Source organism: Sinohyriopsis cumingii, chromosome 15 (genome assembly GCF_028554795.1).
Source record: "Sinohyriopsis cumingii isolate HCF-2022 chromosome 15, ASM2855479v2, whole genome shotgun sequence".
Taxonomy (NCBI): Eukaryota; Metazoa; Mollusca; class Bivalvia; order Unionida; family Unionidae; genus Sinohyriopsis; species Sinohyriopsis cumingii.
Genome location: NC_142975.1, coordinates 118,044,060 through 118,069,266, shown reverse-complemented (window position 1 = coordinate 118,069,266; position 25,207 = coordinate 118,044,060). Strand labels below are relative to the sequence as shown.

At 36.2% G+C, this 25,207-nt stretch overlaps 1 protein-coding gene across 3 annotated transcripts in view; it reads right to left on the bottom strand.

Annotated features, from left to right (window-relative positions):
* LOC149782565 (anoctamin-10-like) overlaps positions 1 to 25,207 on the bottom strand; it is a 119,335-nt gene that overhangs the window by 25,653 nt on the left and 68,475 nt on the right. For all 3 annotated transcript variants that reach the window (XM_089934015.1, XM_089934013.1, XM_089934014.1), the window contains exons 6-9: positions 12,620 to 13,192; positions 7,054 to 7,109; positions 3,683 to 3,757; positions 2,259 to 2,468 (exon numbers count right to left, since the gene is read on the bottom strand). In XM_089934015.1, coding sequence (XP_089790141.1) covers positions 2,259 to 2,468; positions 3,683 to 3,757; positions 7,054 to 7,109; positions 12,620 to 13,192 — 914 coding nt within the window. The remainder of the gene's footprint in view (positions 1 to 2,258; positions 2,469 to 3,682; positions 3,758 to 7,053; positions 7,110 to 12,619; positions 13,193 to 25,207) is intronic.

Here is a 25,207-nt window from a genome sequence, read left to right as displayed (position 1 = left end):
TTTTAACACAAGGGAGCAGTCATTTTAGTTAGCATTGTACTTAAATCATGTAAAATTTCCAAAAGTACAATATCCAAAAGAAATATCATCCACATTACATTAATGTAGCATAGAGATATGCCAACATTCTCTCCACTGTGCATGTTTTAAATGCGAACTACTTCACCTTACATATGTCACTCTCTCAAAAGTACATATTATCTGGTGAGCGCCACCTCACTTGCTGGATGCCATTTTTTAAAAAATTATATGATCAACAGTTTGATCATGCAGAAGCTTTGCCTGAACAAATAGGTGCAGTTTAAAGCATCTAAGGTGCTGCTGTAAAGTTAGTCTGGTTCCCTGACTAATTTCACTAATTCTAGTAGGAAACCCGGATCCGAATCAAACATGGATGAACAAACTTTCCGGATTTTTTGGCTATGATCAATTTTCATAGTTTTTGCTTTCATGCCTTAAGTTTGTTTTTTAGGGTAATTTTCATAAGACTTACAGCAAAATCATAAGGGTAGGCCAGAATTGTAGCTATTTAAATGGAACACTCTTCACCACTGACATAATTATCTATGCAGACAAGAGGTTATGTTGAGGAGACAGATAGCTAGTTAGATTGGTTGTATTTCCACTTTATCTTGCATATTCATAGAGCTGCACAAGGCAATGCCACTAATAATTTCATTGTTCCTATTTCTATGCAGTCCAAAAATTGACTTTTGCTTTTGTATTTGAAACTATTTTTTATTCTGTTTCCATGACTGTCCACTTGAACTTACTGGCATAAAATACATATTTGTTATGAATCTTTAATCTTGCAAAATGTCTTAATGATTAATTGCCATCAAAGAAAGTGGCTTCTTTAACGTTAAACAAAGAACTTAAGATACCTTTTTGTTTATTTGATTCGTTTTGACAAAGAAAGCATTCAAAAGTTTGGCAACTGACAGAAAATAGGGTTTATATAAAGTCATGTTATACAAATACTTGTTGACTTGTACTTGTTTATACTGCAATAAAATTGAATTTTATAGCTGAAATTTTCTATAATTTTTGCCATTAGTTTCATTTTAATGCTTTAGTAAAGTTTTTATATTCTGTTTGATACTGCATAAATATGAGCAAACTATCATCATATGCTACAACTGTACTGCCATAATATCACAGCAGAGGCATATCGCAATATATTGATATATTTATGCATATCTAAAATATGTGTATTATTTTCAAAATTTAGTTAATGACATTTTAGTACTAATATCCTAAGATCATAGTCTGTACTTTAAAGATGAGTCATGTATAGTACATGAATTGATTTATTCGTAAGTTCCAACATTGAACTAAACTATAAGTACCAGTAAACATCACATGATCCAACATGGATATAAGTTCTAGTAATAGGCCAAGCTGACTAAGTGATTTGGAAATACCAAGACGATTCATTCAAAGCCTCATATTGTATTCTCTCTATTGCATATTAGCATTCTATATATGAGAATTACTACTTAGAGTCAGCCATTCTTAGTAGTACTATCGGTCTTGGAAGAGGAATTGATTTATTTTATTTAATCATTCCTTGGAATTATAGTGCTTTGCCATTCATTTAAACACTATTTGGATATATAATAGCTGACAGAATTAATGTGAATTCATTTAAAGACTATTTGGATTTTTAGCTGTATTGAAATTACTTTTTAGATTATACTTTATTGACTATCATACAGAATACCTTTGCAACTCATTCAGATTACTGATCAATCAATTAGGATTTTTGGATTTCATTCACAATACTCACAAGTTATTTTTAATTCTTTCACTTTATATTTTCATTTATATAAAACTTGTTGATTTTGCTATTTCTTCTTACTTATTTTAAGACACAGAGTCATTACAATTTATTGTTTCAGCTTTACTAAAAACTTTACCCAACTAGCCTGTCATCAGAATCTTCCCCCAAACTCCCCATGTCATCATTTGAGGGAGAAAAATTCATTATTATCAAAATAATAAAAATCTGAAGCATTAGTCATTAACTCTGATCCAATAGATCATAAAATGACTGCATGCAGCTTTCATGATATTAAATATTAACCTAATCCCAATAGTTCAGCAGTTCTACTTCCTTTACACATCCAATGGCACCACTGAAGTTTCACGTAGAAAGGCAGCATGAAACTAATTTATAGTCCCTCATGGGGGATACATAATTATCTTCCATTCCATTATATGGATTGCAACATGATTAATTTAATATAAGGTCTTACTTCATACACATCCATAGTGCTTTCAATGCTGGCTTGTTTTTGGACAGCCTCATCCACTTCTCCATTGAAAAACTCAATTTTCTGAACACTGGCTACCTTCTTGATGGCTTCATCCACTTTGTTTGCTCGGCGCTGGTGAAAGAAAAATGGCACCAGGGACTCTCTGAACTGACCAACCAACTGCTGTGTGACAAGCAGTGTTGACAAGTGCTGTAAAGGAAGCAAAGTTTCAAAATAACTATAACTATATATATATATATATATATATATATATATATATATATGGACCACGAGTCAAATATGTGTACTTTGATGGTTTGAGAGTTATATTTGGTAAATCGAAGTGTAGATAATGAATGGATGCATGGAAAAAAGAGGAGGCCCAAGTGAAACTGATGTAACTCACCTATGTTGGTGACTTATTTCAGCTGTATGTACACAAATTCACAGACATACTGAAAATGTGCAATGGTTTTAATTAGTTTTTGATGGGCAAGAAAAGTAAAGTGTCTTGCCTAAGGACACAACATGGCAGCCAACCTGTTCTGATCAAATAATGAATTCTATGAATCCTGCAAGGAGTCCACATGCTAACTATTTGTATTTAACAAACTAGTCTTGTAAACTGAATTATATTATCACATTACTATCAACTCAGAGTATTATTTGTTATGTTATCCACCTTTATTTTTCCATTAGAGACATATTCATGAATTTTAACTAGCAACACAGATGTCTTTTTTCATTTCATAAGCCTTTCAATTATATACTTACACTTCTCAAAACTGTCATGTGACTTTGACCTTTCACCTTTCAATACTTACACTTCTCAAAACTGTCATGTGACTTTGACCTTTAACTTTTCAATACTTACACTTCTCAAAACTGTCATGTGTTTTTGACCATTAACTTTTCAATACTTAAACTTCTCAAAACTGTCATGTGACTTTGACCTTTAACTTTTCAATACTTACACTTCTCAAAACTGTCATGTGTTTTTGACCATTAACTTTTCAATACTTACACTTCTCAAAACTGTCATGTGACTTTGACCTTTAACCTTTCAATACTTACACTTCTCAAAACTGTCATGTGACTTTGACCTTTAACCTTTCAATACTTACACTTCTCAAAACTGTCATGTGTTTTTGACCTTTAACTTTTCAATACTTACACTTCTCAAAACTGTCATATGTTTTTGACCATTAACTTTTCAATACTTACACTTCTCAAAACTGTCATGTGACTTTGACCTTTAACCTTTCAATACTTACACTTCTCAAAACTGTCATGTGACTTTGACCTTTAACCTTTCAATACTTACACTTCTCAAAACTGTCATGTGTTTTTGACCATTAACTTTTCAATACTTACACTTCTCAAAACTGTCATGTGACTTTGACCTTTAACCTTTCAATACTTACACTTCTCAAAACTGTCATGTTCTGCATGTAGAAGGCCACATAAAACAAGGAGATGAAGCAGTTGACAAAGTTAAACTGAAATACAGGAAACAAAGTACAGAAATGGAATGATAGTGCAAAAAAATATTAAGTATCATTCTATGTTACATGTTTTGGCTCAAATAAACAGTAACACAAGAAAGAGTGAAAACAACAAACTTTGAAAAATATAATAAATAATTTATTTCCCTGGAAAAAAATAAGAACTTACGCTTTTAAGAATCAAATCCAAAAAATAATCCAAGAATAATCCATGAATATAATTTTATAAGTCCTAATAATGAAATGTTCTAATGAATTCAAATTCGAGTCCTGACAAAGAATCCAAGATGGAAGGCGATGATGTAGGCTGTATCCTGTATGGTGCTGTTGTCTACAGTTCCTTGTAGAAACACAAGAAATAACACTCCAGTGTTGGAAATCTGAATAAAATTTATAAGAAATGTCTTTGGTCAAGAATTCTGTATGAGCACACATATATTTCCAGGAAAAAAAAATTAATCCTTTAGAATCCAAATAATTCAAAGAAACATTAAAATAACTCCAAACTGACACAACAAAAGAACACCTTGATATCAAATGTTTTAAGCCCAAACTGAGAAAAATCTCTATAAACAATGATTCTACAGTAACTTGAAATGAAAAACAAATTCCCAGATGAGGGTCAATTTTACCGAACCTTCCAAAAGTATTTGCATATAAAATCACGTAGTCCCTGTATGACCTTGACAAAAAACAATCATTTTACTCTAAGAATAGGATAAAAATAAAATGTTGTTTACTTCTCTGATTTCTGAATTAAGGTCAGGAACTAGGTCAGCTTTAAGTCTTTACAAATGAACAGTCAAGGTCAAACTATTTTCTGGAAAAGTATCGAGTTCCTTGTAAACAAAACTAAATTACTTTGACATATAATGAAATTTTAAAAAAAAAATTTTTAAACTTACAATTATATTTAATCAAACAAAAATTAAATCAAACAGAAGTAACAATCAAAACATGTTATCATTGACACTCACCAAATTACATGGAGTGCAGAAATACACCACTTTTTTTACTAGGCCTTAAGGAGGAATATGGATTAATACATTGGCTCAAAGACTAATACTGGAAATCTAGTGCAAGCATTAAAAAATAATCAAACTTTTTTCTCAAATTGAGATATTTGAATATATTTTTACTGCTTAGTTTGAAAACAATCAATTCTTAACTGAACATTCAAAAGTCATTATTAATTAACATAACAACTTGAGTTCATCCCAAAAAGCAGTTTTTCCCCCTCTGAAATCAGGAATTCCTAAACTATCTTTTAAGGTTACAAATATTCCTAAGTGTGCAATTTTAGAACTTCAGTTCTTTTTAATTTATTACTTTTTTCTTACCTCTGACAAAAATCCCAACACTGTCAGAATTAACATAAGCAGGATAAAGAAAAGGTTAAGTGAAGAGAAATTTAGTGAAATGAGTCTTATTCCATAAAATGGTGCTTCATGTTCGGAAGAGAAATTAAGTGTAAGACAATATTATCAAGTACTACATGTACAATTTCTGTTTGTAAAGAAAACATTATCAACATGTGTTAAATTTTGCAAGAAATGTTTTAAAACTCCTCATTCGAATGTAAAAATTTTTTATATCTGAACAGCCAAACATCTTAAGCAGAGTAAAATGTTTCTTTAGTAATAACATGTTAGTTTCAGATTGCAAATTAAACCCTTCCAAGCTAAACAAGCTATTGTCTTTTTACCTTCTTACAGCAACACAAAAGCTTAAAGGTTGTCTGCTTGCCTATGTGGAAGTCACACTCTTTGGAAGAGGCAGATGTGCAGGTTCTTCAAGAAACTACAATTTGGGGAGGGCTTCAGCAGGTGTGCCATACTATGATTGGGTAAACATCACTGAAGAAACAATTTATTCCAAAAATTGCTTTCTCCTTCAAATATGTTATCTGAGTGTGTGTGTATATATATATATATATATATATATATATATATATATATATATATATATATATATATATATATATATATAAGAAGAAAAGGTGAAAGGAGCATGAAGCTAGATTTCTTTATCTGATAACTGGTCCTGTCACCTGTCTCCTAATTTACGAAAAAGACTTTGTCTTTTGCATGAGATACAGACATAGTTTGCACATAGTCCATGCATGGATGTAAATGGGGGTTTCATTCCCAAAAATCACACAGAAGTTATCAAGCTACTAACAACCCGAGAAAGCAGCCTCTTGCACCGTTAATATAGGTCACACCAGGTCAAACTGAGACATTCTGGATTACAAGTCTCTAAGATAAACACTGACAGTGTTGTTTCTATCAATTCCATGGTCTGGATGTCAGTTAGGATGCAATTGTGCTTGTGGCAAACATGCTAACCTTGTGAGTCACTATCCCAAAGAAATTCATCTGGTCTTGGATTAATTATTTGTGGGCCAAGCATACAACCTAGCACTGGGGCATCATGCTGCAGACATGCAGCATCATGTCCCACCCAGTCACAGGCTGACCAGACCAAAAACACTAACCTCTTAATGCTGAGCGCCAAGCAAGGCAGCTGCTAGTATCATTTTTTAAATGTCTTTGGTATTACTCAGCTGTTCAAACCTGCTACCTCGCATCCGAGGTGGATGCTCTAATTACTTAGGCCATTTGAGCAGTACCATATAATGAAGCTGCACATATGAAGTGCAAAATAATTATTTAAAACAAAGATAGAGTGAGATTGAGATAGAAAAATTGAGGCAGTGTACATCCTGTGGTGCAAAAAATTCATTCAATCACACAACTGATAAGATGGCACAAGTAGATTCAAGGCCTCTAGAAAAAGCATGCTGTGAGGCACATGCAAAAGTAGATTGATAGGACTGGGCCTCTATTCATGAGTTCAGCCTAGGCATGCAGATGACTTTATACCTCTCTGATTGCTAAAATGAGCCAAAAGACATGTCCTTTCTTTACATGGTAGGGATGGATTTGTGGAACATATGATGTAATCTTAATTTGCTCTGACATGGTAACATATCTAAGGAAGAAATTTAAAACTTTGTTACCCTGGCTGAATTCTTTGAGTTTCTTTGTAATAAAACAGACTGATACTTGATTTTAAGAAGGATAATTCCCAGGTATTTAAAATATTTACAACTCTGAAATATACAATGCTATTATATTTATTTCTGAAAATAAATTGTATGATATGCACTCAAATTTACATCTGACTGAAATACACCAGAAATACAGCTGAATTTCGGGTCTCTTTTGTAATTTCTTAATAAAGAGTCAGGCAAAATTTCAGATTACCATAGTGTCTCCTATACTTACCAATATCAACTTGACAGTCAAATGGTTTTCATAGGAGGACTGGAGTCTGTGGTTTTCTGGGAGTACGAAAAAAGATTCAGTTAAGAATTCATCAATAATGGAAAGAAAGCAAAGAAAGGAAGTGAGGTGACTGTATGTTCAGGTTAAGATAACTGGCCTGAAAAAGCATAAAAATTGCATTTGAAGAATGGTTGATAACCTTTACCAATCACTGCTCTTACAACCTAAACTTAACATAATTTTGCAATTTCACATCCAGTGGCTTTTGATGTCTCAATCACAGACTCAAGAGGAGCTGTCCTTCCTCATTTTTAATCCAACAATGAAGTTGAAATAAATTGGGCACAGAAAGCTGTAGGAAAATAAAATCATCATGTGGAACCCCAAATGACAAGTTTAGTTCCTGTGACCCTCACATTTGACTGGTTGACTTGAGATTCAAAAGAGAGGTACCTCTGTCCAAGTAAAGACTACATATAAAGCTTGATGAAAACTAGATAAAGGGAAAATTGACTTACTGAGCATTAGTCAACAAAATTACAATGGCAGCTCAAGTGACCTTCACCTTTCACCTTGGCCTCAGAAACAACAAGAAGCTGCCTGTGCACAAGAACAGTCAATAACTGAAGTCTAATGAAAAGCTGCCAAGAATATTTGACTTATCGTGCTGAATGGAAAATAACATTTTCATATTTAGTAACCCACACCATGAACCTAGCAACAAAAATAACCCCACCATGAACCTAGCAACAAAAACAATCAATAGACTATAACCTCCAACCAAGGATACGCAACATACAGGGTACAGTAAATCAAGCTGATGTTGTGGAAACCATCTTGTCTACTGGGCAACATTGCTCCTACTCTTAGTCTATTCCCTTTACTACTTTAGTTGTGGGATTAAAAGGTCAAAACAGGTTATAATCTGCATGTTGATCCCACAACTTTAGCTAAAATGTTAATATTAGAGCTTGATGGCTTTATCAGAAAGGGCATGGCTCGCTACAGGGCTGTGAACACAAAACCTTCTGCTGTAAAACCACCATCTGGAGAAGATGGATATTCAAGGGACATAATTCTTCTAAATGCTAACAGATAATGCGGAAATGCTGGTTACAGGAATCTGCTGCAGTGGGAGATTTAATATAAATGGAAAAAAGTTAATAAAATCATGAAAATGAGACCTGAATAAACAAAATCATATCCATATATGTGTAAGCACTGCAATACTGGTTAAAAGCAACAAAGCATTCATGATATGAAGTTTAATCATCAAAGGCCATACTATATTTAATATGAAAGTGATGAGACAAAACCCATAAAAGGCACATGATGATGTAGACACCAAACTGCACTAGAATATGCTTATAGGTTCCTGACCTGTGCTGGATACAAGGTTCAGCTGTAAAAATGCTCGAGCTGTAATGCAAATGGGATAAGGGCAATAACCCCATCAAAACTGGAACTGAAAAGTCAAAACCTTTAAAATGCACATCTACATACAATTGGCAAATCAGAAATGACATACAATGATCTGTATGGATTGCAGAGCTATGGTAGTGACAAGAATCATCCCATGTGAAGATACAAAGTTAACTGTCATGGGTCATAACTCTATCAAAAATTTAGTTGATTACACAAAATCCAAAACAGTCACAACTAATTCCATCAGACAATGCATACGCCAAATCGCATCATAATATGTTGAATGGTTCCTACGATATGCTGGTTGCAAGGATCTGCTTCAGTTGATATGTAATACTGATGGGTAGAAAGTAATAACTCAAGACATGCAGTTGATAGTAATATTGATGGGACGAGGGTAATAACTCAAGACATGCAGTTGATAGTAATATTGATGGGATGAGGGTAATAACTCAAGACATGCAGTTGATAGTAATATTGATGGGATGAGGGTAATAACTCAAGACATGCAGTTGATAGTAATATTGATGGGATGAGGGTAATAACTCAAGACATGCAGTTGATAGTAATAATGATGGGAAGAGGGTAATAACTCAAGAACTGCAGTTGATAGTAATAATGATATGAAGGGGGTAATAACTCAAGAACTGCAGCCAAAATGACTAAATCTTTAAATGGGGCATCTATATGTAATGGGAAATCATGTAATAAATAACATCCAATTATGTGTAAAGGTTGCACAGCTGTGTTGGTTACAAGCAATGTGAACATTACTGTAAGGATCCAGCATTTTACCATTGATTCTGTAAAGTGCAGTAAATTGCATGTGAATGGCTGTTATAGTAACACAGCACTCTGTCAAGAATGCCTGATATTTTCTGTAATAATGCTTAATGCACAGCTTGAAACGACACAATAATTACACAATGATGTCATTGATATAACATCCCTTGCTACCGATGTGTAATGTAGCACTTATGAACTCTAAATGTTGGGCTTGAAATTGCATCTACAATTTTTTAAATTACAACAACAGTTGGAATAGAAAATATTAAAGTAAATGAAAAGAATTTGAGATGGAATGGAGTACTAACAACAATACTTCAAAATAGCTACAATCGCAATCATGTTGGTGTTCCGATCAGCACCATTTTATTTTAGAACAAATCAGATATCATAAGAAGTCTTTCTAATGAAAACATAATGTATGTATGACCCTCTGTTAAGAATAGGTGACAATGACAAGATTCTGAAGATGGCTACCATATAGGTCATTCTGAAAGTCATTTAGTAAAAACAATATGTTGCTGTTATCCAGGAAAAGTTACTCTAACAAAGATTTAAAGATGGCTGCCATTTAGCCACTTCTGAAACCTATTTTTTACCATTGTCACCTAGTACCAATTAGATATCATAGTAAGTCTTACTGAAAACCCCATATTATCTATATGACCACTCTGGCAAAGTATTTTAAGATGGTGGCCATGCTGAATATCAGATCAACACCGTTTTTTTTAGAACCATCTGGTTACCATAAAATGTCTTTCAGTGAAAATCCCATGTCAACATGATCATCCATTGAAGACAGTTAGCAGCAACAATATTTTCAAGACTGACAATTTTGCAGTCATAATGGACGTGAAATTAGCACCATTTTCAGTTAGGACCAACTCGACATTGTATAAAGTCTTTTAGTAAAAACCATGTTGAAATAGCTATCATTTTAGAAGGCACAAAATAACATTTTCTGCATGTCATCTTGGCAACCATAATGGGTATCCAAAGGGCACCATTTACATTTAAGGCCCAGTAAACGTTAAAATGAACATATGTGTAAAGTTTAATGGCAATCTTTCCAGTATTTCCATAGAAGTAACAAAAACTCCTTAAGATAAAAGATGGAAGTATGGCCAGTATTATTCATGGATACATTTCCTAAGCAGTGACTAACAGAGGCAGAAGCCATGGTAGCGCACTGACTAGTGTGGCTGACATGCAATCAAAATAGGTGCAAATTTGAATCCTACCATTCAATCAGCCTGGGTCAGCTACAATAGTGTACTTGGGATTAAAGCTGTACCGATGTCACTTTTTGCCAATTATGCCGATACCGCGTAGCCGATTATTAAAATTGCCGATACCGAATATGAGACCGATTATGTCAAGAAACCGCCTGTTCTACAGTTAGTGAAAGCACTAGCATTTGATTGAAAAGTAAATGGTGCCCTATTTTGTTATAACTAACAATGCCTAAAATGGGTGTGGATTTATGTTAACAGTTCAAATGTGGTCTCAAGCTACCATACATGTGATAACTATTTCCCACATTTTATATCCCACCTTATTTCTTATTGTTAACTCGTATATGCAAATAAAACTCTTGACTAAATAACATATTTATTCCAAATTAGTTTTGTGGGGGCACATATGCTCTGTGATATGTTTCTTCATTCCTTATTTTAATTTAATTATGGTAATCAATGCTTATATATATGGTACAGTAATGCCAGGTCAAGCTGATTCGTGTAAGTTTCATTGATGGGAATGGAGATCATAATTTGCTTGTTGAGAAAACATCTACAGCATTCAGTGATCATTCCTGGGATTTACGAAGCAGTTCACTAACAAAGAAAGCATGTAAAGCGCAGCTAAAAACAAATTCTGAACTCCTGGTTGACGGAGATGTACTTTGTGAAGCTAGCCATAAAAGGGGGGAGTGCATTTAATTCCTGAATACTTTAAATCGACGGTCGTATTATACGTCACTTATCTTACATTGCAAAGTATGATTGTAGGGTTTTAGTATTAACATGTCATTATCTAAATAAAGTTTCTTACAAAACTATTATTTGGAAAATAATATACATAATACAGATTTGCTTAATAAATGATGTTTCTATTTTTTTAAAAAGGGACTGTAGGAAATTAGATATTTTACATTTGATAATGCATTTATTTCAGGTGACAACAGTTAGACCTATGTACTAACAGTGATGCGCAATACAAAGACCATGGAAGTAGTGCAAAACAGTCATGTAATTATTTATTTTCTAATATTATGGCTGTATTGCTTGTTGTCAATAAAGTAATTTGAAAATTGGCAACAAAATATTGAGATTGACGATGTTTTTTGGGGACAACTTTTTAAAAGCCAAGATCATCCCTGTAATGTGTATGCTGGAAGTTCAACTGCCACACGAGGCCTCATTGGCTGGTTGGCTGCTGTCATTGGGATGAGTGCATGGATGGTTGTTGTTGTAGGGTTTAACGCCATTTTTTCAGCACACAATAGGCTATACATGGCGGCCAGTATTAATGGTAGAGGAAGAACCCGGGAAATCCCCAGAAATAACCACCAACCCTCAAGAAGCTACTGGCAAGCTTTCTCACATACCCACATTGGCCGAATCCGAGACTCAAACCCACGAAGACAGAGGTGAGATGGCAGTAATCTGTAACAGAGAGCGCTTTAGACCACTTGGCCACTCGGGGACCCTGCATGCATGGTATTGATAATCTGTTGTGAGCAGACAATCAGCGGTAGTTTACAGCAAGCGTGTTAAAAAGTATTTACTTTTTAGAATGTATTGTCGTTCAACCACCCCCCATATAAAATGTTTATTCCTTAATTTCCACTATTTAATTCTGATTTAAAATTCAAGCCATGTCAAAATGAATGTTATGATTAAATTTATATTTTGGAAATTTGTTTACATCGGCACAGATTATTTCTGCCGATACCAATTATACCGACTGTTCCAGTAATCAGTCTGATTATGATGTTGTTGTTGTTGTTGTAGGGTTTAGTGCCATTTTTCACCACAAGACAGGCTATACATGGCAGCCAGTATTAATAGTGGAGGAAGAAGCTTTCTCACATACCCACATTCACTGAATCCGAGACTCGTACCCATGCAGACAGAGGTGAGATGACAGTGATCCGTAACGGACAGCGCTTTAGACCACTCGGTCACTCGGGGCCCCCGGTCTGATTATGAGTTTGGCCAATTAATCAGTACAGCTTTACTTGGGATAGGCACTTTACTCCAATTGCTTTGGCACTAAATAACCTACTAGTATTGCTGTGCTGTAAAACACCAAACCAAATCAAAGTAAAAAGCACCATGTCCATAAATCTTACCCCAATCATTCAGTTGCTTTGCCACTTTCCTGTAAATAGTATTGACAATTCCTATCACAACTGCGTATATCACTGTTGGCATGAGCAGATTGAAGAAATTTAGCCAGCCTTTCTCTTTAGCATAGCGTTGGTCAGCCCAGTCTTGCAAGATGAAATATCCCAACATTATATAAAAGCAAACAACCAAGCAGAGTGCAATAACGGGCACCGTTACTCCATAAAATCGAAGCACTCGTTTATATTTTGGGTAAACTGGTTCTGGTTTTCTTGTAACTGGATTTTCCCCCATCACTCCATAAAAGTTTGCCCGTGGTTCTTCAAACTGTGACGAAACATGATCTAATGTTCCCCATCTGTAGGCCAACTCTGAGCAGTATCTTTTCCAGTACTCTAGAAATATTGTGGTCCATACCAGATTGAAAACTGCAAATATGGCTTCCCGATAGACACTCTCCCAAGATGTGATGAAGTAAAGAATACCAATCACTGCAGGTGGAATCAGAGCAACTGTGTAGAATCCCAAGAATGCAAAATACATGGCTATTTTCTCTCCAAAATAGTCCTGAATCTTATCTGTAAAAATAAAATACAATATTTTTTATCATTTACCTTGCAAAACAAAATGGGGAGAAGGGGGTCATAAGGGAATGAATATATATGATGACAAACACATTCAATTAAACTTTAAAATAAAATAAGGCATTAGCAATGCAGACACAACTATATATATATATATATATATATATAAACAAACACAACACAGCTCTCCTATAATTATTATAATATTTTTTATTATAACATGATTCTGGGTATTACAGGATTCATACAGAATTCTGAATGATAAATTAAAGACTTTTCCCAAACTTTCAAAGACCACAAACACAGACTTCCAAGACATATTTTCACTAACATTTTGTATACAAGTTATGTTATATGAGAAAGTGACAAATGCAAAATACTATAATATTGTTTAATGATGAAATGAAACTGAATGGGTCATCAAAAGAAAAAAACCAGGAAAACTCGACTACATCCGATCTAACAACCTTAAACAATTTTATTTGTGATTATGGAAAAAACACTGTGGACATTTTAATGAGAAGGTGTATGTAACCAAACACTGAGGACAGTTTCATGAGAAGGTATATGTAACCAAACACTGAGGGCAGTTTCATGAAAAGGTGTATGTAACCAAACGCTGAAGACAGTTTAAAATGAGAAGGTATATGTAACCAAACACTGAAGACAGTTTAATGAGAAGGTGTATGTAACCAAACACTGAGGACAGTTTAATGAGAAGGTGTATGTCACCAAACACTGATGACAGTTTAATGAGAAGGTGTATGTAACCAAACACTGAGGACAGTTTCATGAGAAGGTGTATGTAACCAAACACTGAAGACAGTTTCATGAGAAGGTGTATGTAACCAAACATTGAGGACAGTTTAATGAGAAGGTATATGTAACCCAACACTGAGGACAGTTTAATCAGAAGGTATATGTAACCAAACACTGAGGACAGTTAATGAGAAGGTGTATGTAACCAAACATTGAGGACAGTTCAATGAGAAGGTATATGTAACCAAACACTGAGGACAGTTTCATGAGGTGTATGTAACCAAACACTGAGGACAGTTTCATGAGAAGGTGTATGTAACCAAACACTGAGGACAGTTTCATGAGAAGGCATATGTAACCAAACTCTGAAGACAGTTTCATGAGAAGGTGTATGTAACCAAACAGTAAGGACAGTTTAATGAGAAGGTGTATGTAACCAAATACTGAGGACAGTTTCATGAGAAGGTATATGTAACCAAACACTGAGGACAGTTTCATGAGAAGGTATATGTAACCAAACACTGAGGACAGTTTAATGAGAAGGTGTATGTAACCAAACACTGAGGACAGTTTAATGAGAAGGTGAATGTAACCAAACACTGAGGACAGTTTCATGAGAAGGTGTATGTAACCAAACAGTAAGGACAGTTTAATGAGAACGTGTATGTAACCAAAGACTGAGGACAGTTTCATGAGAAGGTATATGTAACCAAACACTGAGGACAGTTTCATGAGAAGGTATATGTAACCAAACACTGAGGACAGTTTCATGAGAAGGTGTATGTAACCAAACAATGAGGACAGTTTAATGAGAAGGTGTATGCAACCAAACACTGAGGACAGTTTCATGAGAAGGTGTATGTAACCAAACACTGAGGACAGTTTAATGAGAAGGTGTATGTAACCAAACACTGAAGACAGTTTCATGAGAAGGTGTATGTAACCAAACACTAAGGACAGTTTCATGAGAAGGTGCATGTAACCAAACAATGAGGACAGTTTCATGAGAAGGTGTATGTAACCAAACACTAAGGACAGTTTCATGAGAAGGTGCATGTAACCAAACACTGAAGACAGTTTAATGAGAAGGTATATGTAACCAAACACTGAGGACAGTTTAATGAGAAGGTGTATGTAACCAAATACTGAGGGCAGTTTCATGAGAAGGTGTATGTAACCAAACACTGAGGACAGTTTAATTAGAAGGTGTATGTAACCAAACACTGAGGACAGTTTAAAATGAGAAGGTATATGTAACCAAACACTGAGGGCAGTTTAATGAGAAGGTATATGTAACCAAACACTGAGGACAGTTTAATGAGAAGGTACATGTAACCAAACACTGAGGACAGTTTAATGAGAAGGTATATGTAACCAAACACTGAGGACAGTTTAATGAGAAGGTGTATGTAACCAAATACTGAGGGCAGTTTCATGAGGTGTATGTAACCAAACACTGAGGACAGTTTAATGAGAAGGTGTATGTAACCAAACACTGAGGACAGTTTAATGAGAAGGTGGGTATGGTTATGATCAAACACTGGAAATGTTAATGAGAAGATGTAATCAAACACTGAGGACAGTTTAATGAGAAGGAATATGTAACCAAACACTGAGGACAGGTTACTGAGAAGGTGTATATAACCAAATACTGAGGGCAGTTTCATGAGAAGGTGTATGTAACCAAACACTGAGGACAGTTTAATAAGAAGGTGTATGTAACCAAACACTGAGGACAGTTTAAAATGAGAAGGTATATGTAACCAAACACTGAGGGCAGTTTAATGAGAAGGTACATGTAACCAAACACTGAGGACAGTTTAATGAGAAGGTATATGTAACCAAACACTGAGGACAGTTTAATGAGAAGGTATATGTAACCAAACACTGAGGACAGTTTAATGAGAAGGTGTATGTAACCAAATACTGAGGGCAGTTTCATGAGAAGGTGTATGTAACCAAACACTGAGGACAGTTTCATGAGAAGGTGTATGTAACCAAACACTGAGGACAGTTTAAAATGAGAAGGTATATGTAACCAAACACTGAGGACAGTTTAAAATGAGAAGGTGTATGTAACCAAACACTGAGGACAGTTTAATGAGAAGGTATATGTAACCAAACACTGAGGACAGTTTAATGAGAAGGTGTATGTAACCAAACACTGAGGACAGATTCATGAGAAGGTGTATGTAACCAAACACTGAGGGCAGTTTAATGAGAAGGTGTATGTAACCAAATACTGAGGGCAGTTTCATGAGAAGATGTATGTAACCCAATACTGAGGACAGTTTAATGAGAAGGTGTATGTAACCCAACACTGAGGACAGTTTCATGAGAAGGTGTATGTAACCCAACACTGAGGACAGTTTCATGAGAAGGTGTATGTAACCAAATACTGAGGACAGTTTCATGAGAAGGTCTATGTAACCCAACACTGAGGACAGTTTAATGAGAAGGTGTATATAACCCAACACTGAGGACAGTTTAATGAGAAGATGTATGTAACCCAACACTGAGGAAAGTTTCATGAGAAGGTGTATGTAACCAAACACTGAGGACAGTTTCATGAGAAGGTGTATGTAACCAAACACTGAGGACAGTTTCATGAGAAGGTGTATGTAACCAAACACTGAGGACAGTTTCATGAGAAGGTGTATGTAACCCAACACTGAGGACAGTTTCATGAGAAGGTGTATGTAACCAAACACTGAGGACAGTTTAATGAGAAGGTGTATGTAACCAAACACTGAGGAGGGTTTAATGAGAAGGTGTATGTAACCAAACACTGAGGACAGTTTCATGAGAAGGTGTATGTAACCAAACACTGAGGACAGTTTCATGAGAAGGTGTATGTAACCAAACACTGAGGACAGTTTCATGAGAAGGTGTATGTAACCAAACACTGAGGACAGTTTCATGAGAAGGTGTATGTAACCAAACACTGAGGACAGTTTTATGAGAAGGTGTATGTAACCAAACACTGAGGACAGTTTAATGAGAAGGTATATGTAACCAAACACTGAGGACAGTTTCATGAGAAGGTGTATGTAACCAAACACTGAGGACAGTTTCATGAGAAGGTGTATGTAACCAAACACTGAGGACAGTTTCATGAGAAGGTGTATGTAACCAAACACTGAGGACAGTTTCATGAGAAGGTGTATGTAACCAAACACTGAGGACAGTTTAATGAGAAGGTATATGTAACCAAACACTGAAGACAGTTTCATGAGAAGGTATATGTAACCAAACACTGAGGACAGTTTAATGAGAAGGTATATGTAACCAAACACTAAGGACAGTTTAATGAGAAGGTGTATGTAACCAAATACTGAGAGCAGTTTCATGAGAAGGTGTATGTAACCAAATACTGAGGACAGTTTAATGAGAAGGTGTATGTAACCCAACACTGAGGACAGATTAATGAGAAGGTGGGTATGGTTATGATCAAACACTGGAAATGTTAATGAGAAGATGTAATCAAACACTGAGGACAGTTTAATGAGAAGGTATACGTAACCAAACGCTGAGGACAGTTTAATGAGAAGGTGTATGTAACCAAATACTGAGGGCAGTTTCATGAGAAGGTGTATGTAACCAAACACTGAGGACAGTTTCATGAGAAGGTGTATGTAACCAAACACTGAGGACAGTTTCATGAGAAGGTGTATGTAACCAAACACTGAGGACAGTTTAATGAGAAGGTGGGTATGGTTATGATCAAACACTGGAAATGTTAATGAGAAGATGTAATCAAACACTGAGGACAGTTTAATGAGAAGGTATATGTAACCAAACACTGAGGACAGTTTAATGAGAAGGTGTATGTAACCAAATACTGAGGGCAGTTTCATGAGAAGGTGTATGTAACCAAACACTGAGGACAGTTTCATGAGAAGGTGTATGTAACCAAACACTGAGGACAGTTTCATGAGAAGGTGTATGTAACCAAACACTGAGGACAGTTTCATGAGAAGGTGTATGTAACCAAACATTGAGGACAGTTTCATGAGAAGGTGTATGTAACCAAACACTGAGGACAGTTTCATGAGAAGGTGTATGTAACCAAACACTGAGGACAGTTTCATGAGAAGGTGTATGTAACCAAACACTGAGGACAGTTTCATGAGAAGGTGTATGTAACCAAACACTGAGGACAGTTTCATGAGAAGGTGTATGTAACCAAACACTGAGGACAGTTTCATGAGAAGGTGTATGTAACCAAACACTGAGGACAGTTTCATGAGAAGGTGTATGTAACCAAATACTGAGGACAGTTTCATGAGAAGGTGTATGTAACCAAATACTGAGGGCAGTTTCATGAGAAGGTGTATGTAACCAAACACTGAGGTCAGTTTAATAAGAAGGTGGGTATGGTTATGATCAAACACTGGAAATGTTAATGAGAAGATGTAATCAAACACTGAGGACAGTTTAATGAGAAGGTATATGTAACCAAACACTGACGACAGTTTAATGAGAAGGTGTATGTAACCAAATACTGAGGGCAGTTTCATGAGAAGGTGTATGTAACCAAACACTGAGGACAGTTTAATGAGAAGGTGTATGTAACCAAACACTGAGGACAGTTTCATGAGAAGGTGTATGTAACCCAACACTGACGACAGATTAATGAGAAGGCGTATGTAACCAAACACTGAGGACAGTTTCATGAGAAGGCATATGTAACCCAACACTGAGGACAGTTTCATGAGAAGGTGTATGTAACCAAACACTGAGGACAGTTTAATGAGAAGGTGTATGTAACCAAACACTGAGGACAGTTTAATGAGAAGGTGTATGTAACCAAACACTGAGGACAGTTTCATGAGAAGGTGTATGTAACCAAACACTGAGGACAGTTTCATGAGAAGGTGTATGTAACCAAACACTGAGGACAGTTTCATGAGAAGGTGTATGTAACCAAACACTGAGGACAGTTTAATGAAAAGGTATATGTAACCAAACACTGAAGACAGTTTCATGAGAAGGTGTATGTAAGCAAACACTGAGGACAGTTTAATGAGAAGGTGTATGTAACCAAACACTGAGGACAGTTTAATGAGAACGTGTATGTAACCAAAGACTGAGGACAGTTTCATGAGAAGGTATATGTAACCAAACACTGAGGACAGTTTCATGAGAAGGTATATGTAACCAAACACTGAGGACAGTTTCATGAGAAGGTGTATGTAACCAAACAATGAGGACAGTTTAATGAGAAGGTGTATGCAACCAAACACTGAGGACAGTTTCATGAGAAGGTGTATGTAACCAAACACTGAGGACAGTTTAATGAGAAGGTGTATGTAACCAAACACTGAAGACAGTATCATGAGAAGGTGTATGTAACCAAACACTAAGGACAGTTTCATGAGAAGGTGCATGTAACCAAACAATGAGGACAGTTTCATGAGAAGGTGTATGTAACCAAACACTAAGGACAGTTTCATGAGAAGGTGCATGTAACCAAACACTGAAGACAGTTTAATGAGAAGGTATATGTAACCAAACACTGAGGACAGTTTAATGAGAAGGTGTATGTAACCAAATACTGAGGGCAGTTTCATGAGAAGGTGTATGTAACCAAACACTGAGGACAGTTTAATTAGAAGGTGTATGTAACCAAACACTGAGGACAGTTTAAAATGAGAAGGTATATGTAACCAAACACTGAGGGCAGTTTAATGAGAAGGTATATGTAACCAAACACTGAGGACAGTTTAATGAGAAGGTACATGTAACCAAACACTGAGGACAGTTTAATGAGAAGGTATATGTAACCAAACACTGAGGACAGTTTAATGAGAAGGTGTATGTAACCAAATACTGAGGGCAGTTTCATGAGAAGGTGTATGTAACCAAACACTGAGGACAGTTTAATGAGAAGGTGTATGTAACCAAACACTGAGGACAGTTTAATGAGAAGGTGGGTATGGTTATGATCAAACACTGGAAATGTTAATGAGAAGATGTAATCAAACACTGAGGACAGTTTAATGAGAAGGAATATGTAACCAAACACTGAGGACAGGTTACTGAGAAGGTGTATGTAACCAAATACTGAGGGCAGTTTCATGAGAAGGTGTATGTAACCAAACACTGAGGACAGTTTAATAAGAAGGTGTATGTAACCAAACACTGAGGACAGTTTAAAATGAGAAGGTATATGTAACCAAACACTGAGGGCAGTTTAATGAGAAGGTACATGTAACCAAACACTGAGGACAGTTTAATGAGAAGGTATATGAAACCAAACACTGAGGACAGTTTAATGAGAAGGTATATGTAACCAAACACTGAGGACAGTTTAATGAGAAGGTGTATGTAACCAAATACTGAGGGCAGTTTCATGAGAAGGTGTATGTAACCAAACACTGAGGACAGTTTCATGAGAAGGTGTATGTAACCAAACACTGAGGACAGTTTAAAATGAGAAGGTATATGTAACCAAACACTGAGGACAGTTTAAAATGAGAAGGTGTATGTAACCAAACACTGAGGACAGTTTAATGAGAAGGTATATGTAACCAAACACTGAGGACAGTTTAATGAGAAGGTATATGTAACCAAACACTGAGGACAGTTTAATGAGAAGGTGTATGTAACCAAACACTGAGGACAGATTCATGAGAAGGTGTATGTAACCAAACACTGAGGGCAGTTTAATGAGAAGGTGTATGTAACCAAATACTGAGGGCAGTTTCATGAGAAGATGTATGTAACCCAATACTGAGGACAGTTTAATGAGAAGGTGTATGTAACCCAACACTGAGGACAGTTTCATGAGAAGGTGTATGTAACCCAACACTGAGGACAGTTTCATGAGAAGGTGTATGTAACGAAATACTGAGGACAGTTTCATGAGAAGGTCTATGTAACCCAACACTGAGGACAGTTTAATGAGAAGGTGTATATAACCCAACACTGAGGACAGTTTAATGAGAAGATGTATGTAACCCAACACTGAGGAAAGTTTCATGAGAAGGTGTATGTAACCAAACACTGAGGACAGTTTCATGAGAAGGTGTATGTAACCAAACACTGAGGACAGTTTCATGAGAAGGTGTATGTAACCAAACACTGAGGACAGTTTCATGAGAAGGTGTATGTAACCCAACACTGAGGACAGTTTCATGAGAAGGTGTATGTAACCAAACACTGAGGACAGTTTAATGAGAAGGTGTATGTAACCAAACACTGAGGAGGGTTTAATGAGGTGTATGTAACCAAACACTGAGGACAGTTTCATGAGAAGGTGTATGTAACCAAACACTGAGGACAGTTTCATGAGAAGGTGTATGTAACCAAACACTGAGGACAGTTTCATGAGAAGGTGTATGTAACCAAACACTGAGGACAGTTTCATGAGAAGGTGTATGTAACCAAACACTGAGGACAGTTTTATGAGAAGGTGTATGTAACCAAACACTGAGGACAGTTTAATGAGAAGGTATATGTAACCAAACACTGAGGACAGTTTCATGAGAAGGTGTATGTAACCAAACACTGAGGACAGTTTCATGAGAAGGTGTATGTAACCAAACACTGAGGACAGTTTCATGAGAAGGTGTATGTAACCAAACACTGAGGACAGTTTCATGAGAAGGTGTATGTAACCAAACACTGAGGACAGTTTAATGAGAAGGTATATGTAACCAAACACTGAAGACAGTTTCATGAGAAGGTATATGTAACCAAACACTGAGGACAGTTTAATGAGAAGGTATATGTAACCAAACACTAAGGACAGTTTAATGAGAAGGTGTATGTAACCAAATACTGAGAGCAGTTTCATGAGAAGGTGTATGTAACCAAATACTGAGGACAGTTTAATGAGAAGGTGTATGTAACCCAACACTGAGGACAGATTAATGAGAAGGTGGGTATGGTTATGATCAAACACTGGAAATGTTAATGAGAAGATGTAATCAAACACTGAGGACAGTTTAATGAGAAGGTATACGTAACCAAACGCTGAGGACAGTTTAATGAGAAGGTGTATGTAACCAAATACTGAGGGCAGTTTCATGAGAAGGTGTATGTAACCAAACACTGAGGACAGTTTCATGAGAAGGTGTATGTAACCAAACACTGAGGACAGTTTCATGAGAAGGTGTATGTAACCAAACACTGAGGACAGTTTAATGAGAAGGTGGGTATGGTTATGATCAAACACTGGAAATGTTAATGAGAAGATGTAATCAAACACTGAGGACAGTTTAATGAGAAGGTATATGTAACCAAACACTGAGGACAGTTTAATGAGAAGGTGTATGTAACCAAATACTGAGGGCAGTTTCATGAGAAGGTGTATGTAACCAAACACTGAGGACAGTTTCATGAGAAGGTGTATGTAACCAAACACTGAGGACAGTTTCATGAGAAGGTGTATGTAACCAAACACTGAGGACAGTTTCATGAGAAGGTGTATGTAACCAAACATTGAGGACAGTTTCATGAGAAGGTGTATGTAACCAAACACTGAGGACAGTTTCATGAGAAGGTGTATGTAACCAAACACTGAGGACAGTTTCATGAGAAGGTGTATGTAACCAAACACTGAGGACAGTTTCATGAGAAGGTGTATGTAACCAAACACTGAGGACAGTTTCATGAGAAGGTGTATGTAACCAAACACTGAGGACAGTTTCATGAGAAGGTGTATGTAACCAAACACTGAGGACAGTTTCATGAGAAGGTGTATGTAACCAAATACTGAGGACAGTTTCATGAGAAGGTGTATGTAACCAAATACTGAGGGCAGTTTCATGAGAAGGTGTATGTAACCAAACACTGAGGTCAGTTTAATAAGAAGGTGGGTATGGTTATGATCAAACACTGGAAATGTTAATAAGAAGATGTAATCAAACACTGAGGACAGTTTAATGAGAAGGTATATGTAACCAAACACTGACGACAGTTTAATGAGAAGGTGTATGTAACCAAATACTGAGGGCAGTTTCATGAGAAGGTGTATGTAACCAAACACTGAGGACAGTTTAATGAGAAGGTGTATGTAACCAAACACTGAGGACAGTTTCATGAGAAGGTGTATGTAACCCAACACTGACGACAGTTTAATGAGAAGGCGTATGTAACCAAACACTGAGGACAGTTTCATGAGAAGGCATATGTAACCCAACACTGAGGACAGTTTCATGAGAAGGTGTATGTAACCAAACACTGAGGACAGTTTAATGAGAAGGTGTATGTAACCAAACACTGAGGACAGTTTCATGAGAAGGTGTATGTAACCAAACACTGAGGACAGTTTCATGAGAAGGTGTATGTAACCAAACACTGAGGACAGTTTCATGAGAAGGTGTATGTAACCAAACACTGAGGACAGTTTAATGAAAAGGTATATGTAACCAAACACTGAAGACAGTTTCATGAGAAGGTGTATGTAAGCAAACACTGAGGACAGTTTCATGAGAAGGTGTATGTAACCAAACAATGAAGACAGTTTCATGAGAAGGTGTATGTAACCAAACACTGAGGACAGTTTCATGAGAAGGTGTATGTAACCAAATACTGAGGGCAGTTTCATGAGAAGGTGTATGTAACCAAACACTGAGGACAGTTTCATGAGAAGGTGTATGTAACCAAACACTGAGGACAGTTTCATGAGAAGGTGTATGTAACCAAACACTGAAGACAGTTTTATGAGAAGGTGTATGTAACCAAACACTGAGGACAGTTTAATGAGAAGGTAAATGTAACCAAACACTGAGGACAGTTTAATGAGAAGGTGTATGTAACCAAACACTGAGGACAGTTTCATGAGAAGGTGTATGTAACCAAACACTGAGGACAGTTTCATGAGAAGGTGTATGTAACCAAACACTGAAGACAGTTTCATGAGAAGGTGTATGTAACCAAACACTGAGGACAGTTTAATGAGAAGGTATATGTAACCAAACACTGAAGACAGTTTCATGAGAAGGTATATGTAACCAAACACTGAGGACAGTTTAATGAGAAGGTATATGTAACCAAACACTGAGGACAGTTTAATGAGAAGGTGTATGTAACCAAACACTGAGAGCAGTTTCATGAGAAGGTGTATGTAACCAAATACTGAGGACAGTTTAATGAGAAGGTGTATGTAACCCAACACTGAGGACAGTTTAATGAGAAGGTGGGTATGGTTATGATCAAACACTGGAAATGTTAATGAGAAGATGTAATCAAACACTGAGGACAGTTTAATGAGAAGGTATATGTCACCAAACACTGAGGACAGTTTAATGAGAAGGTGTATGTAACCAAATACTGAGGGCAGTTTCATGAGAAGGTGTATGTAACCAAACACTGAGGACAGTTTCATGAGAAGGTGTATGTAACCAAACACTGAGGACAGTTTCATGAGAAGGTGTATGTAACCAAACACTGAGGACAGTTTAATCAGAAGGTGTATGTAACCAAATACTGAGAGCAGTTTCATGAGAAGGTGTATGTAACCAAATACTGAGGACAGTTTAATGAGAAGGTGTATGTAACCCAACACTGAGGACAGTTTAATGAGAAGGTGGGTATGGTTATGATCAAACACTGGAAATGTTAATGAGAAGATGTAATCAAACACTGAGGACAGTTTAATGAGAAGGTATATGTAACCAAACACTGAGGACAGTTTAATGAGAAGGTGTATGTAACCAAATACTGAGGGCAGTTTCATGAGAAGGTGTATGTAACCAAACACTGAAAACAGTTTCATGAGAAGGTGTATGTAACCAAACACTGAGGACAGTTTCATGAGAAGGTGTATGTAACCAAACACTGAGGACAGTTTCATGAGAAGGTGTATGTAACCAAACACTGAGGACAGTTTCATGAGAAGGTGTATGTAACCAAACACTGAGGACAGTTTCATGAGAAGGTGTATGTAACCAAATACTGAGGACAGTTTCATGAGAAGGTGTATGTAACCAAATACTGAGGACAGTTTCATGAGAAGGTGTATGTAACCAAATACTGAGGGCAGTTTCATGAGAAGGTGTATGTAACCAAACACTGAGGTCAGTTTAATAAGAAGGTGGGTATGGTTATGATCAAACACTGGAAATGTTAATGAGAAGATGTAATCAAAGACTGAGGACAGTTTAATGAGAAGGTATATGTAACCAAACACTGACGACAGTTTAATGAGAAGGTGTATGTAACCAAATACTGAGGGCAGTTTCATGAGAAGGTGTATGTAACCAAACACTGAGGACAGTTTAATGAGAAGGTGTATGTAAC